Below are 17,172 nucleotides of genomic sequence, written 5' to 3'. Positions count from 1 at the left end.
TTGACTATACTAGCATATGATCCTTGCCGTTAGGCTGGCCTATCAATCAATCAAACGATTGTGATTCAGAACGCTTGGCCTGTCGCATCATAATGAAAACGCAGACTAAATATCACATTTTAGCGTGTGAGCCTCGTCCACAGCCCACGAACTAACTACTTCAAGCAGTTGCACCATATGCGCATCGTAAACTAAGGGTCTCTTCCGCATGGGCCGGAAGTTCAATGCTTTCTCATCCCCACGCATCTCACTTCCGCGCCTAGGTTGGAGAAGGATATCTTGGCAGCGGCAAAGCAATGCAAACGTGGAACTGATTGCTTCCCCGAGGAGGCGGGGCATTCTTTAATGCCGATCTTTATACCATTTATGCATGCTACCACCATCCGCTCGCTACGCGAGCAAAGCCTACTCAGTAGCTAGCGTCTACCCCTTCCCATCTTCCCACTAGGAAGTAGTATGGTAGTTGTTGATACTTCTATAGGAATGTGTCGGCCTTGGCTCACGACTGGCCCCCAAAATATGGATAAATGTGACCGGATTGAATAGAGCAAGGCGGATTCGATCTTGCCAGGATCGTGGACGATCAATTAGGAGTATTGAGAGACCTGCACGTTTCATTCACGGACCGAGGCCACCATAAGTCAAACTACTTCGATCTTGACATTGAAGAACGGAGAAACGGAACCACACGGAGCACTGTTTACTTTCATTCTTTTTGGACTATATCAGGTCAGGCATTCATCCGCAATCCCCCCGGCTACCTTCGAGCAGATATCCCAACTCTCCAATGAAAACATTCTTTCTTTGAATTTGTCCAACATTTCTTTCAACACGATCATTCATTTGTATAGTTTCTTTCTGCTTTAACCAGTGTATTCAAACCTTTTCTTCACATCAAGCCGTGTTTATCCCGCAAGCCCGCAGCAATGCGTCTGCTTTCCCTCCTTCCGCTGGCCATGGCCAGTCTTGCGGGGGCTAAGTCCACGTTCTTTTCTGCCCTGAATGCTTGCCCGGCCCCATGCGAGAACTTGAACCATCCGACAGGCTGGACGACTTATAATCGAGTGAACCGTCTCTCTGCCTGCAATGAGACGATGTTAGTCGATTTTGCCCTCCACAACCCACTTGATAATCCAAAGACGACCACGAAGCTATATGCTTGCACTACTACTGGAGACAAGGATGCGCAAGTGAAGGAGGTCGACACGAGCTCCTGCGTTGCAACAAGGGAAATTGAAGTCTCGATGGACTTTGCTACGTCTGGAGGAAGCGCGCCTGAGAGCTCTTCCAAAGTTGTTGCTGCACTTCGCCAGGTCCAAAACAGGCTCCGTACGGAGAAGGACTGCACCAGATCAGCCATGTTTGGATATGCCCAAAAGGCGGTTGTCGGTCTTTTCATCGGCGGCAAGGTGCAGCATGATGCAGTTGCTGACTCGATAATCGAGAAGTTAATCAAGCAGATAGAAGCGGAAGGGCCTTCTGAGCGCCTGGTTCTTCAACACTGTGGGGCTGCTTCCGACTATGTTGTCGGCATTGCAGCCGATCTTACTGGTGGCCTTCCCGCCGTACAACACGCTGTACAGCAGTGGAGCAAGGCGGAGTGTGTTACTGGCTACAACAACACGTCTGAGTGGTCCGAGCTCACTTTGACTGTCTCTGGGACCAGGGTAAATGAGAAGCAAAGCGGATGGAGGAATTTTGCACGTAATTTAGTTCGTCGAGACACGTGCGAGTATACCCAAGTCGTCAAAGGCGACTTGTGTACTACTACTCTCCCCGAAAAGTGTGGTATCAGCCAAGACGAGTTCGACAAGGTCCATGAAGACGACCCTGAATTCTGTACAAATCTGAAAGAAGGACAAATCGTCTGCTGCACGGAGGGTGATCTCCCCGACTTAAGCCCCAAACCAAACGACGATGGCACATGTGCTTCCTATACAACTATCATGGATGACAACTGCGAGAAGATTGCTGCTGCTAATACACTGGATGTCAGCGAGATCGAGGACTTCAACAAAGAAACCTGGGGTTGGACTGGCTGTGGCGACCTCAACGAAGGTACCAAGATGTGTCTGAGCGAAGGCGATCCTCCCATGCCCGAACCTTACTCCAACGCCGTGTGCGGCCCACAGGTCCCAGGTACCGAGAGACCAACAGATGGCACAAAGTTGGAAGACCTCAATCCATGTCCACTCAACGCCTGCTGTAACATATGGGGCCAGTGTGGTATTACAGAGGATTTCTGTACAGTTTCAGAGTCTGAGACCGGTGCCCCTGGAACGTCCGCGCCCGAAGAGGACGGATGTATCTCCAACTGTGGAACCGATATTGTGAATAAGGAGCTACGAGACGACTTCATCTACGTGGCCTACTTTGAGGCGTGGAATTATGATCGGCCATGCATGAATATGGATGTTAGCAGGGTCGACACGGACTACTACTCCCACATCCACTTTGCGTTTGCAAATATTACCCAGGATTACGAAGTTGATATATCCCAAATCGAGCTCCAGTTCCAAATGTTCAGGAAGATGACCAATATCAAGCGGATTTTGTCGTTTGGTGGCTGGTCCTTTTCAACTGCGCTGGACACCTACCCCATTTTCCGTCAGGGTGTCTCTGATGCAGATCGACAAAAGTTTGCGGACAACGTGGCCAAGTTTATCGTTGACAATGACTTGGATGGAGTAGACTTTGATTGGGAATACCCCGGTGCTCCAGACATCCCTGGGATTCCAGCGGGAAGTGAAGAGGATGGTGCCAACTATGTCAAGTTCCTTAAGATGGTTCGGGAAGCTCTTCCTGATGACAAAAGTCTTTCGATCGCAGCTCCCGCATCTTTTTGGTACCTGAAAGGATTTGATCCTCTATCTGACTTTGAACCGCTTATCGACTACATGATCTACATGACATACGATTTGCACGGCCAATGGGATTACGATAGTCCGTTTGCCAATCCTGGTTGTGAGGATGGGAACTGCTTACGGAGCCATGTCAATTTCACAGAAACAGCCACAGCAATGAGTATGGTAACAAAGGCCGGCATGCCAACCAGCAAGGTGATTATGGGGACATCAATGTACGGTCGATCATTTAAGATGGAAGAAGCTGGCTGCACGGGTCCCATGTGCAAATTTGTTGGGCCCGAGTCCGCAGCCAAGAAGGGCCGCTGCACACAGACAGCAGGCTACATATCTGAAGCCGAGATCAAGGAGATTATTGAGAACAATCCTTCTGCGCAGACTTCTTTTGATGCAGTCACGCAAAGTGACTATTTGGTCTATGATGAAACAGAATGGGTCGCGTATATGAGCAAAGATACGCGGGAATTCCGCATTCTTCAATATTTGACCCAAGCCAGCATGGGTGGCCATAGTGATTGGGCTGTTGATCTCGAAAATCTATACACGGCGACTGCGGGTGACTATTTGCCATGCAACGCAACTTACGAAACCCTTGACGAAATCAAGGAGGATGTGGATGATATCCAGGATCATTGTATTGAGAAGTACATCATTCCTATTCTCAGCAGGGATCTCAAGGATGCGTTGGAGAAGTACGACCAGATCATGGAGGACGACTACGACGGAAAGTTTGATTCTTACGCAGACTACATCAAGGAACACATTCCCAATCAGCTCGAGAACTATATGATGGACCATGGAAATGACTACTTTACTTGCATCTACGAAGGCTGGGTCGATTGCTGCGCCGACTGTGGCATGAGCTGTCCCGATGATTGCAATGACACGTGCGAGAATTCTGGGCGTATGAATATAACTGCGCCATGTCCAAATCTCATGCCGGATCCCGGTCGACCTGGAAACGGTAGCAATGTGTACTGGCAGTTGAATGACCAGGAAGCCTTCTTCAAAGATGTTGGAGATGAATACGGCATCGATGGCTCCTGGATCATCTTTGCGCCTTATGTAAACGGTCTCAACTCCTGTGGCCCTGATGATGGTGACGAACACGAGTGTGGCACTTGGTGGTTTGACTTCCCTACTCGAGACCCCACCATGAAGGTGCCAAATCCGAAAGACGTCATTGAGAATTCCTTGACAAATTTGACCATCGTTAGGGATATGCTCGTGGAGGCCGAGGAGGAAATCATGTACTACCTCTACTCGGGATCGACGTCGGACGTCGTCACGGCCTCTGAGTACCCTGTCTTCATGACACAGTTTGCCGTGGAGCAAATGGAAAAGGTGGCTGATTTGGGCGAGGAGATAGAGGAGCAAGAAAAGAAAGAAAGGATTCTCAATTTCGTTATGGCCGCCCTGATGCTCATCCCAGCCGTTGGGGAAGCGGTGGGAAGCCTCGGCCTTGCCACTATAGGTAGGGTTATTATACTCACGGGGGCCTTGGGTGACGCAGCGTTTACGGTGTACGGGATCGTAGAAGATCCCAAGAGTGCCATTCTTGCGCTTTTCACGAGTCTGGTTGGATTCCGAGGTGCATCAGGGTTCACCAAGGGAGCCCAGGCACGCCGAAGGATGTCGACTAAGGAAGCATCGGCGATCAAGGCTGCATTCTCAGCGAAGAGTGACCTACTCGCGTCGGTTCGAAAGACATGTAAGCTATAAGATGTGCCTGCGCTTTGGTTATGAGTCTAGACAGTTAATGTAGTTCAATAATTTGTGATGGATTGATGATATCCTTGATCAACTACTCTATAGGAGCAATATTATAAGATAGTATGGGGATCCGTCTATACGTAATTACTCGAACGCCTATTTATATATCCGAGTATTTCCTCAGAAACTATATTTACAATATCCTACGTATAGTTTTCTATTACGAATTAAGGTTCGATAAAGTAGACAGCAGAGCTTTGTATACGGAATCTATTCCGTATTAAGCGTCTAATGTTTAATATAGATACAAATATTAACGTTTTCAGATGTGCGTAATAACAACCAACCTTTCTCTTAATTATAACTTTGGCTCACTTTATTAACGAAATAGAACTTCACATCTCTTGCTTACACCTCTTGGTGCATTTCACATAAACTTTTAGTTTACTGTGGCCAAATGGACTGGCTGCCAGAATTACGCGGTGGGTCTGCTTCGTAGAGACGGCTCCATACGGTGTTCGACTAGCCAATTTGAAGCAATTGATTTATTAATTGTCGACATAGCCACACAGTTCACTTATTTCCGTATTTTAACGCAATTATCCAATATCATTGATGTATTCCGAGCATTCCTTTGGGAATCTAATATTAGCCTGTAGGTCTGGATAGAAGCGCATGATATTGCCCGCTGACCATCCTAGCTTTATACTGTACCACATCGGTATAGCCTCCGTAGCTCTTCCAGGTCCTACCGCAGGTCCGGAGATAGGATTTGGAATAGGGGTTGGAGTCCAAGGTATGAATATGGCCATTTTAGCGCTAGATTTAGCTGGATTCGAGTCCCTGCTACAGTCAGAATATAGTGGTAATTTCATAGTCTTACCGACGGCCGCATTCCCAACAAATTCTTAACGCCTAGCATTTCTTGGCATGAGCTATAAAGAACCGACGATTTGATAATGACAAAATTTCCGGGTTTATTGTCCTTGTGGTGCCGGTTGCTGAATAACTCTTCGTTCTTTTGCAGTCGATTTATTGCAGCCATGGTCGAATATCAAACAGTCTCTCGGTTACTCTTTCTGAGCGCCATGCAAATCCTGATCCCCGCTGTCCTTGTGATCACAACACCAAAAGGCTCACCTCTGCGCTACCTGTCCATTCCATGTATGATCTGGGTCTTGAGCTTGATGCTTTACCCTGTCGAAAAGCCGTCGTATCTGGCAGTTAATTCCGCTGGCGGTGGTTGGATCGGCATCATCTCAGCTCTCGATGTCCTGTTAATTAACCCCAAATACGCGGGGGATTTTGTCAACGCCGATGGAAAGATTCAAAGCCTTTTCTCTCGTCTACGAAGCACCCTAGAGCTTATGGCCAATCAAAGGAAGCTTAACACCCCTAGGGAAGCAAAGAACACACCTTCCCCTCCAAAATACTATAGTAAAAGGAGACCGAAGACTATCACACGAGGCCGCTTCTTGATCCGAGAAACCGCAATCGCAGTGTGGCAATATTTGGCTCTAGATATCTTCACCTTACAAGCTGCAAAGTCAGCTCTAAAGAAAAAAGAAGAAGAAGAAAGAGTGCTTAACTTTTCTGGAGCCCCTGAGAACTCACGGGTGGAGCTTTGGATAGAGCAAGTTATCACCGCTCTAGTGGCTTGGTTTGTTGTAACACGAATCTTGATCAGCTTCTATTATCGCTCACTTTCCATTCTCTGCGTCGCTTTGGGACTCGAGTCTCCCGAAATGTTCCCACCGTTATTTAATAAGATGGCCGACGCTTACACATTACGAAATTTCTGGGGGTTTGTTCTTCCTTCAATGCCCGTTTATAATTGTCGCTGGTGGTATTCTGACAACACTTGACAGAAAATTTTGGCACCAAAATCTACGAGTTAATTTCACGGCTGTAAGCAACTTTATTACCCGTAAGATACTCGGTCTACCTAAACCATCCGTACTGGAGCGGTACACCAACGTGCTTCTGGTTTTCTTCCTCTCGGGCGTTCTACACATCACAACTGATGTTGTCTCAAATATACCTATACGCGAGTCTGGTGCCATGACGTTTTTCTTGTCTTTCACTGTCGGGTACATGATTGAAGATGGTGTCCAAGCTGCCTGGAAACAAGTGCATGGCTCCCAGAAAGCTCGCGAGGAGCCAGAGCTGTGGAAGAAGGCAATCGGTTTCGTCTGGGTTGTGGCATTCCTGGCTGTAACATCTACTGGATATTTTAGGCCAGCGCTGAAACGACCAGAGAGTCAGGTGGCTATGGTGCCTTGGAGTGTCGCAGAGATTATTGGCCTTGATGTCGTGGTAGGCATGGTTGCTTTTGGTGGGATTTTCTTAAAGCTCGTCTTTAAATGTGAGATCTGAAGCATATATCTTCGGAACTCGCTCACGCTCAAATTACAGCCCAGACTTGTGTATTTTTTCGGAACTGCGTGGGGAAACCGATCGGATTGGCAGGATGCCAGGAGAATTGATATATGTACGTTGTCAAGTAGGTGTAGATGGATTGTAACAAATATCGTAATGTTCTGAACGTATTGGTAGGAGGCAGCAGAGCTGCTCCAGAGGATGTCTTGCGGTGTACCTTTTCGTATGAAGAAGAGGTGGCTACCTCTGTTCTCTGCTAACCTGTCGCCTGCTCCCTGTCTTACCACCTCTTTCCCCTTGCACTTTCCAGTGAAACCAGCGTGATACCCTCCGTCATGGATCATACAGCATAATTGATAGGTTTTTTTATTGGAACCTTCTTTAATGCAACCCGGTTAGTGAAAGTTGCCCAGATCCGTTAAGACATTAAGGAATTCCCTCATTGTCCCACTTCAGTGGCTTCACCAAGGAACAGGTTAACACATTTTCACTCTTCACAATGACCGGTATTCTTGAACAGATAGACAACGTCATGAAACTAGCGGTTGCCGATGCAGATGAAAACGGTGATGCCCATAGTCAGCTTCTGAACGCAATTCGAAACCTCCAGCTAGGGTAGAGACCCCCCTTGAGACCATATCCCGGTTCAACTTGCAGGTGTGCCACGTTCCACTACCTCTGGATATATTGGTAGCCTAAGAATCCCCGTCATTGACATCATGGATGATTATCCAAAATATGTTCTGCATCCGAATCGCTGTCGAGAAAGGCTTCCTCAGTGCGATCGCGACCAGAGACCGGACTCCTACTACTGCAGCAGACATATCTCACGAGACGGGAATTGATACGCTTTTTATAGGTAAGGGAGTTATTGAGCATTCCGATATTACTAGTTGCTAAGCCTCTCGTCGCTTAAGTTCGGGTTCCTACGGGTCCTAGCTGCCATCGGGTATTGCAATGAACTCGACCATAATACCTATGGGGCTAATGAGATAACTCACCTTAAGACCCAGCCTGCATCGATCGCTGCAGAAAAACACCAGTAAGTGGCCAGTGGCAGAGTATTGGACTTCTGTCGTGGACGGGTCGCCATAGTATCTGCACGGCGAAATGACTAAAATCATCATGCTAGTTTCGATCTGGATTTCGCTATGGTAGGTTCCCCGAATCCGACCAGAACACCAGTGCCCAAATCCAACTAAGTACCGGAGATTTGTCCGTGGGTATATTAATATTATTTTGGCCATGCAGGGCGGAAGTTTAGTGGATTATATGCGCGGACCTGGTTTGGTCCAGTTCGCTGATGATCCGGGTCACACACACAACCCTCTTCAACTTCACCTTCGGCGCGACTTCTATCTTTGATTACCTTCCACACAATCCTGAACAGAAACATTCTTTCGACAAATACATGAGTTCCCGTCGGACGCCCGATGCGCCGCAGTGGTTTGACATCTTTCCTGCTGCAGATAAACTCCCCAATCAAGGCATCCCCCAGGGAAATACCAACGATGTCCTCCTTGTTGACGTGACGTTGGCGGGGGCCGGGACAGGAGCTTGCGCGTTTTAAACAGCAATATCCCGATATTGCGGGACGATTGATTGTTCAAGACCTCCCACTGACCCTCCGTCTCATAGACAAATTGCCTGGGGGAGTCGAGATAATGGAGCATGATTTTTTCATCGAACAGCCTGTGAAAGGTACCGAAAAAATCTACTAATATACCTATCTAAATTTCAAGCCCAGTACGGTCCAGCAGTGACTAACAATGGCCATGATCTGCAGGGGCGAGAGCTTATTTTCTCTGCGATGTTCTCCACAACTGGTCCGATGCCAAGGCACAGAGAATTCTCTCTAGGCTAGTCGATGCCATGAATCCAACCTACTCGATGCTACTCATCGACAATTACGTGCTGCCAGACAAAGGAACTGATATACGAGCCGCTGAGATGAACATTCTCATGTGGATGCACACATCAGGGATCGAGCGAACGGTTTCCCAGTGGACGTCACTCCTACGGTCTGCAGGCCTGGGAATATTGCGTATTTGGACCGCGGGGAGAGCGGCAGAGTCGGTTATTGAGGCAAGGATTTATGGTTCTACTCCCTAGATCGTGGTGGACCCTACCTATGACCTATTTTCTCGCCCGCTGATCGGCCCTTTTTGGGTGTCAAAAATCCAACGTTGATCCACTAAGCGATCATAAAAATGAGGCAGTATTTATGTTAAATACGTAGAGATAAGCCATAAAACTGAATGGAATACCAGGACCCAGCTGAACCATCTCCAGCCCCGTCTACGGGGTCAATCCTCTCCGTGATTTTCAACCACGACACGGACGCCAGTGACAGCGCCAGCGCCAACGGCTTCCCAGCCATCGACACCGGCAGCGAGCTCCGCTTCTTCAATAACTTCACGACCGAGTTCCCGCCCGGCCTGCCCGGCGAGGCGCTCTCCAACCCCGAGGCCGTTCGCTCCGCGCACAACGCCTTCGCGAGCACCAGCTCCTTCGTCGACGAGACCGCCCCGGACGGTTACCACTTCATTGCCTACATGATTGTCCTATTTTCAAACTGTCGATGGCTCTCTTACATCTTTTTCTTTCCCCGAATATGCCACGATATTTCTCCTTAAACGTCGAATCGTGCCACTGTCGAGCTGGATCACCTTTCGTAGATAGGACTCCACACTTCCGTATTCTCTTTTGAATGCTCTGAGGACCGCTAGCATATATGATTTATGCGCGCGAACAATGTTTTCCGCCGCAGAGACCTTGCCACTGACCTCAGGATGGTCCAGAAGTCTGCTGACTGCGCCGACCCCCCAGGACCCATTATGGTCAAGATCACTGAGTGCATATTCGCTGGCAATAAAGCCTGCTTCACACCCAGCAAGCAATAATATTAGCATAATGACGAGTCCCGTTCGATCCTTTCCTGCCGTGCAGTGCACCAGCATCGGGGCTGGATCAGGGCGCGCCAAATATCGGAGTATGGGACGAAAAGCTGCCGCCCCTCGACGAAGCATATATCCATACACTTTCGCGTATCCCTGGAGGTCTACATGTCAGCGTTGATTATCATCCTGCATTCTCGACCTTACCCGCGCGCCGTGCGTATAATGTCGGAGGCGGTCTGCGTTCTTCTCTGGACGCCAGTCGTCATCTCCCAATACAGGGACAGCTACTCGTTCAATTCCGACTTTGCCTAACATGCCACCGTAACCACCATCGGAAGCAGTCTCCGCTCCCGTAGCGTACTCACACGGGCTGCGAAGGTCAAAAACCTTCGAGATGCCTAGGTCCAGCAACCGCTTCAGCCCATGCAAGGTGATCTTGGACAAGTCACCGCTACGAAACACAAGGCCTCTCCGCATGCGAGACGCTGCATGAGCTCCCACGTCCCGGAATATTCGAACCCCTTCGACCATAATAAATGGCGGCGCCGGATAGCGGGAATGGAACTTGCGGAAATTCTCCACTGAGGGTCTCTCAGCCGTGACGATCTCTCGATAGTCCTCTGACCATGGAAGGTACATTCGGATCCCTCTGATATTCCGTTCGAGTGATTCGCGCTTTTCTTCTGCTGCAGCCAGAATCGTCGCCGCCATGAGGGTGAGATCTCGGAGGGGCTTGTGGGCATTCTGTCTCTGGCCGATATCCACTTCAGCCAGCGCCTCCAGGCCTACCAGCCTATATGCGTCGATCAAGGTCACTATCTCAATACCATATCCCGTGGGAAAATGGAGTCTTTCCAGAAGGCTCCGTCTTGCGGCAATCTCTCCCGCCAACGGCTGTCTGAACCCCGCAAGTTCCGGCCAGTATAGGTTCAAGATCGGCCGGGCGAGAATCTCAGTCACTCGACCCCCGTCATGCGCGCGGATTTCGCCAGTTGTTTCTTTGAACGGACGGTCAAAACACCCGCGGACCATTTCAATCCGGTCGAAGAAGATCAGAGGACCCAGTATGCCGATGAGATGAGCAGCGACTGGGTCCTCCGTGTCCCCGTCCAAGAAGGCAACCAGATCCCCATCTGTAGCTAGGAGTGCTCGCCAGAGCGCATCGCCTTTGCCGCGACTGGGGCCCATCTCTCTGGCGATATCTTCTCGCTGCAGCACCTCCGCTCCTGCGGCCTTCGCCACCATCGCCGTCCCGTCTGTGGATGCGGCATCGATGACACACACGCGATGGACGATGCGGGCATCGACCAGGGGTAGAACCGCTTTCTGGATGACCATCCCGATTGTTGAGGCGACCTCCCTAGCTGGAATAATGACAGTGATGCGCAGACCTTTCTCTTGGACTGCGGCGGTCATCTCCGGGATGAGGAACTGCGAATGTACGAATCGGTTTCTTTCCATCCATTTCGAGATATCTGGTATCGTCATTGCTACTGGCGTGCGATTGATAGTGATGTTAATTCAAAGAGGACATTGACAGACAAATATAGAAAAGGTGCAAAAGTGCGGATGCACGGATGACTGGGAAGGATTATTGGAGAGCGAATGGCATTTGGCCTCATATTACCGGCTGAGGGAGCTACGGAAGTGGCCTGATTCTGGTACCTAGTCCATGTAGTACATAACATTCTCATACCGGGTTCTTCTTGTGTGACTGAATTCAGAGGAACGCAGGGTAAGAAAAAAAAAAAACGTCAGCATAGATGGAGGAGCCGAGGACCGCAACAGGTTAGATACATTCCAGACATATCAGAAGTGCTCGGTTGCACCCTCAAGTACCGCCGGTTGTGAGAAAGGAATGCAGGGGCAAGTTGAGAAGGGTCCTCTTGGGTTGGACAAACTGTCAGACAAAACCTATATCCTATAAAACACGCACCCTGCCAGAAACACATACCGATACGGTGCCTAAGGCGTGTCCAGACATGTGCGTGGGCAATATTAGCTGTCGCCTAACTAACGAAAAATTAATTCAAATAACCGTACCATAAGCTATAATGAAATCTAATAATATATACGCTTAAAATATAACCACAAATCTAATTATACAATAGTTTAGACGATAATTAGGGCGTATAACTCGCTACCGTATTTACATAAAACTTGGCTATATACTACCAGGCTCTTCGACCCCTAGACAATTATCAAGATGGTTAGTGCCAGAATAATAAAGTATATATAGTTAGCGAAAATGATGATCTGCTAAACACCTAGATTTAGGAACTAAGGATTGATAGCGGATGCTAATATAATTATAATAGTATTACAGGTCACTGTAATAATTACTAAGCTCTTAGATACGAGCTATTAGGGGTTAGTTTAGAAGTATATATATAATTAATCCCTCGTGATAGAAGTCTGTATAATACAGTATGATAATAAGTATTATTACCCTAACTCCGAATCCCACACATCTCGAGCCGATTGATAAGATAATCTAAGGTTTTATCTAATTAGCTATATTGGCGTAATGTGTTAGTCAAATAATAAAAAGGCATCTATAGATATAATACTTATTCTATAGAAGAAAAGCCCTATACTTCCCAGCATCATTCCAAGATTGGCCCGGTGATTGTCAGTGGAGATGCTCTTCGATACCAGATCCAGGCCGGTGACCCTTATCTTCGTCTTCGAACACTAATTAACGGGGAAGAGAGGCAGGACAGTCGGGCTAGTGACATGCTCTTTGGTATCAGTGACATTCTAGAGCACCTGAGTCGGGAGACGACCATCCCGAGAGGGACGATTATCATGACTGGGACTCCAAACGGGGTGGCTGCTTTTATGGAGCCGCCTAAGTGGATTTGCCCAGGGGATGTGGTACAGATTGAAATTGAGGGGCTAGGGAAAATTAAAAAACAATAGTTTCTTTGTCTTGAGATATCATCTATATGCAAGGAGCTACTATGGATACTCAATCAACCATAGTCTATTCATCACCACATTGAAGAAGCCTCCATTCTAGTGAAATACGTTAACGTCCTCGTGATCTACTAAAACACATTAACGACGATCACAATAAATATTTGGTACGATGATCTTACCATCCAAGTCAGATGAATTCATGGATTCTCGTCAATAGTGCAATATTCGATATCCAACAATCACTCTCGAACCCCGTAATTCAATGTTTTGCCCATCTCTTCCTACCATGCTAAATTCTCCTCAAGCAAGGTAGTAAGCGTTGTACTCCCCACCCCCATCTGGAGTGTCGAACATTGACGGGACCTCATAGGGCCACTCATCTTCGTAGATACTGCAGATTGCTGGATGATGGACGAACAAAATATGAGTAGCATCAGCTTCTCCCTCCTTAAAAGCATCGTCTGAAAATCGGAGGCCGAGGAACTTTCGACCGATAAACTGGAAAACCTGTAACGGAGGGGGCGGCGTAGGTAGGTCATCAGAATAATGATTTGGCTGGCCAGACCACCAATGCATAACATCCAAAAACGAGTTCATAAAACGGCCAGAAGAATTCCACGACGATTGCTTCGTTCCATGTTGCAGCGGCAGCGGCAGCGGCGTTTCAAGAAGGAGCGTCTCGTGCGCGTTCTCTACACGAGCGGGCATTAAGATCTGTTCGGGGTAAAATGACCCTAAGGGCACGACTGTAACTTCTCTGCTCAGTCTCTCGTTGCCGGGACTCTGGTTATCTTTAAATATCAGCGAATAATAGTGGTTTAGAAGCGTCATGGATGCTAGGAGACACTGCATGGTCTCCGTATAAAGTATATTAGCATGGTCGCGGTCTAGGTTGTGAAGAGTTACATGCGTAGGAAGATCCAGGGAAGTGGATGCGCTCTGTTTTCGACGCCGGCTTAGTTCGACCAGGAAATCTGCCAGTTGTCCATATACCGGCTCGTGGTCTTCGTATGACTCAAAGTTGAACACCGGATATTTCAGTAAGTATACCATTTCATCGTTTCTAAGCAGCGGCTCATCTTTCTGGAGTAGTCTGGCACAGTAGTCCTTGAGGAAGTGTTCTGGGCGGTCGTCCCTATCGGATAGGACTAAAGGCTCCTGGTATACCCGACACAGTACAGCACCCATCAGAAATGATCGATATATCGAACGGTGAAAGCTTTCCCTCCACTTAACCCAGTTTCCGGGAGGGTCCGCTGTTTTCTCGGTGTGCTTTAGGTAGGAAAGCCACTCCCGGCCCCATTCCGTACTGTGGATGCAGAAATCCTCAATGCACTCTACCAGGTGCTTCCAGTCACGAATTTGCCTTAACTCATTAACGCTTAGTTTATGCGTATCGGCACTTAGTAAATCGAGAGGAAAAGGTTTCGGTGGAAGCTGTCCCTGAAGGAAGTGTTCTGTAACGATCCTTGTTGCACGTAACTAGAATATCTCAATATTTTGTCTCCTAATGAACAGAGGTAGAGACGAATAACTTACTGCCATTACAGCATCACCAAAAGCAGGGATATCACGATGGCCCCCTACAGAGTAGAATATGGAGTGGGCGTTGGCGGAGTATATAGAGAGGAGTAGTTTGCATGTTGAGCTGAGAGCGATTATTTGAGATAAGCTATCGCAGCTTTTGAGCGTGAGGAGGATACACTCGTGTGGAAGAGAAAGAATCGAAGCCATTATGAGAGAACGGGAGGATGTTTACTGAAAGAAGATTATAAGAAGGCGGCGGGGCATGGGAGTCTTATATACAGGGGATGGGGTTAGTCTTGGCTGTGGATCAAGCCGATGGAGCACGAAAATCATCTCGTTCTATGTCGTATTAATTACAGCATGCGTACCAGAATTGAAATGTATAGGGAATCTGCTGTCGGATAGTAAAATTGCTCGGATTAAGGCTATCCCTTTCCAAGTAGTGTTTCTCGTTCCTTTTATCGGTAGTTCAAGATTACCTAGTAATTTATGAAGAGCATTGAGATTACTATCAAAATTTACTGAGGTCATTCAACGAGAAGGGCGTCCCATATAGCTGCTTTAGGTGCTATTATAGTAACGCTACTCTGTAATAATGCCTATGTACCTTTTAAGGACCTCCCAATGCCCCCGCACAATATATTAGAACGTGGATATATTCTACGGTAGCTGTTTTCCTCAGCTGAGGTCTACTATTTTAGATCTTAACGACAAAAAGAGGGCCCCCAGTAGGTAATGGTGGGAGAGCACTCTAACTAGACAATATTCGGAAATGCCGCCGTCGCGTTTTGTATATAATCTACCACTCTACATGGGAATGTAGCAGGGACTTGAATTTCTCTAGAACTAGCGGTAAAATGGCTATAGTTATGACCTAGATTCTGACCTCTAATCTGACCAGCTTTGATATATATGAAGTGCCTACTGCGAGATGCCGAGGCTGAATCACACCACCAATATTTATATAGGCGTCTCGTAAATCTGCGCTGCGTTCGTTCCCTGGCCTTTTACTTGGCCGCCTTTTCCGACCAACCCTCCTGCTTCATCACACGACGAATGCTCCATATTGTTACTAGTATTAACCTAAAATCCGTCTCATAGTTGGAAAAGAACACTTTTGGGGCTGCTTACTCATCCTTGGACAACTGTCGTAACTAGAAGTTAGTGGAAATATCTCGAGTGTTCTTTATGGAAAAGAAAAAAACTAAACTCTATAGGCTTCCCAGACGCTCCTTTTGAAAAAAAAAAAAGATTAGAATATATAGGAGGATTAGAGCGTTCTACTCTATATGATGTTTACTTATGGTTAACGTATAAGATAAATAATAGAGTGATTTTTAGGCGTTTTAAACACAAATGCGAACATTTGAGAGCAACAGCTTTTGAACACATGGATGAATATATCAATATCTTGTCTGACCAAAATATTATCATTAATTGAAATCGGCAGTTCAAGATCAGCAGAACAGGCAAGTGAGTCAATAGAATTCATGCTAGTTTTCTATGTAAATGCAGTGAGTCTCATGCAGTCTCATACCAGATTCTTTTTTCCGCAGTGCCAATTTAGGAGTTGGTCCTCTTTCAAAGTAGGCTTTTCTTTTTGCAGTCTAAAATTGTAGCCTCAACAGTACACCTTCATTTCCTTGTGACCAAGAACCATGTTACGATGTCCAGATGTTGTATTATTCTGTAATGATGCATGCAATACTAAATTACCTTTTATTTATATCTAGAAAAGTAACAGCAAGCAGAATATTAGAATTACAATAAAAGGTATTTCTTAGCCTACCCTGAATATGATCTGAGTACGGTGCACCAGGTACAGTGGGTTAGCGAAAATCACAGTTCGTAGGTGAGTTTGGAAATATGTTTTCCCTATATGGGAAGATTCTGAGGGCTTTCCGAAGTTGTTAGACCTATAAGTCTCGGAGGCTAATTAATCGGACAAAATTCAAACTTGATGAATATGCCTATTACCGGAGTTGCGAAATTTATCATTGGTGTGTTCTCATTGGTATTGGTGCGGCCGCTTAACAAGCTTGCTTTATCTCCTTGGTAGTGAACTGAAGCCATCCATGTCAAGACCTTGATTAACGCATAGTAATTTTGTCATCATGATGGACGAATTTCTATTAAAGTTGATTTATCAGAATTTAGTCCTGTTCTGGAATCTCCGCCATCAGGATTGTGAAACTATTTATACTTGTTTAACCTAAGCCTGGTCTGCCAGGTTAGCCATGTCAAAATCAAGCGCTAGTACCAGAACCAAGTTCAATACTTTATCCGTTTATCGGGATGGATGCCACCCAATTTCTTTCCATTGAAGTTAGCCCGACCGGGCATAATACTTATCTACGTGGATTTTGCAAGAATAGGGACCAGAGATATGTTCAGAGCAATATATGCTTGGACAGCTGTCTCGGAGATAGAGGAGGTAGGTCCAATCCTACGCCATTGAGAAGGGCCTTTTTTAATATATAAATGCTAGGACTTTTTGAATGGGGTGGACATGACTTCACTAAGAGAGCCACAAATATAACCTTCGATCCAAACGAGGGCGAGAGTCATGTGCCAGTCCTACGAGCCCGGCTCCAGGATGAATCAGGTCAATATTTAGATGCGGATGTAAACCTTGCTGAACGAATTCATAATACCGACGGCCAGTTTCAATTCTCCTAGTTATGTTCGGTATATGGTACATGTGACAAAGTGACTACCTGGCCTGACCACAGTATGGATTTGATTGAAACGTAAAATTACTTGACCAACCATCAAAATTTCCAGATTACGAGGGTGTTTGGCTTTAACAAAGTCCATTGCAATTTCTATTAGGCTACATTATCAATGAGGTCTCCATAATACTCAAT

At 46.8% G+C, this 17,172-nt stretch overlaps 5 protein-coding genes across 5 annotated transcripts; 3 read left to right on the top strand and 2 right to left on the bottom strand.

The window, feature by feature from the left end:
- Positions 1-926: 926 nt before the first annotated feature.
- On the top strand, positions 927-4,586 carry BDV59DRAFT_198398 (glycoside hydrolase; the record flags this gene model as incomplete). Its single annotated transcript, XM_073693150.1, has 1 exon — positions 927-4,586. One exon carries the CDS (start codon positions 927-929, stop codon positions 4,584-4,586), a length of 3,660 nt encoding a protein of 1,219 aa, XP_073551712.1.
- A 953-nt stretch (positions 4,587-5,539) lies between these two features.
- On the top strand, positions 5,540-7,026 carry BDV59DRAFT_169421 (wax synthase family protein). Its single transcript, XM_073688243.1, has 2 exons — positions 5,540-6,381; positions 6,446-7,026. The coding sequence occupies exons 1-2, from the start codon at positions 5,621-5,623 to the stop codon at positions 6,951-6,953; spliced, it is 1,269 nt and encodes a 422-aa protein (XP_073551711.1). The 5' UTR covers positions 5,540-5,620; the 3' UTR covers positions 6,954-7,026.
- Positions 7,027-7,455: 429 nt separating this feature from the next.
- BDV59DRAFT_209427 (S-adenosyl-L-methionine-dependent methyltransferase) lies at positions 7,456-9,808 on the top strand (the record flags this gene model as incomplete). Its single annotated transcript, XM_073695392.1, has 7 exons — positions 7,456-7,534; positions 7,567-7,613; positions 7,722-7,815; positions 7,896-7,998; positions 8,253-8,469; positions 8,510-8,657; positions 8,743-9,808. The coding sequence occupies 7 exons, from the start codon at positions 7,456-7,458 to the stop codon at positions 9,066-9,068; spliced, it is 1,014 nt and encodes a 337-aa protein (XP_073551710.1). The 3' UTR covers positions 9,069-9,808.
- On the bottom strand, positions 9,809-11,426 carry BDV59DRAFT_82179 (nucleotide-diphospho-sugar transferase). The gene has a single exon (XM_073697143.1). The coding sequence runs from the start codon at positions 11,342-11,344 to the stop codon at positions 10,025-10,027; it is 1,320 nt and encodes a 439-aa protein (XP_073551709.1). The 5' UTR covers positions 11,345-11,426; the 3' UTR covers positions 9,809-10,024.
- A 1,359-nt stretch (positions 11,427-12,785) lies between these two features.
- Positions 12,786-14,527, bottom strand: BDV59DRAFT_169417 (uncharacterized protein). Its single transcript, XM_073688241.1, has 3 exons — positions 14,318-14,527; positions 12,958-14,260; positions 12,786-12,903 (listed from the first exon to the last, which is right to left on the bottom strand). Exons 1-2 carry the CDS (start codon positions 14,510-14,512, stop codon positions 13,079-13,081), a joined length of 1,377 nt encoding a protein of 458 aa, XP_073551708.1. The 5' UTR covers positions 14,513-14,527; the 3' UTR covers positions 12,786-12,903; positions 12,958-13,078.
- Between the last annotated feature and the right edge of the window lie 2,645 nt (positions 14,528-17,172).

Source organism: Aspergillus ambiguus (genome assembly GCF_047715705.1).
Source record: "Aspergillus ambiguus strain CBS 117.58 unplaced genomic scaffold BDV59scaffold_3, whole genome shotgun sequence".
NCBI lineage: Eukaryota > Fungi > Ascomycota > Eurotiomycetes > Eurotiales > Aspergillaceae > Aspergillus > Aspergillus ambiguus.
The sequence above is the reverse complement of the archived record's forward strand: the minus strand, read 5'-3'. Positions and strand labels throughout refer to the sequence as shown.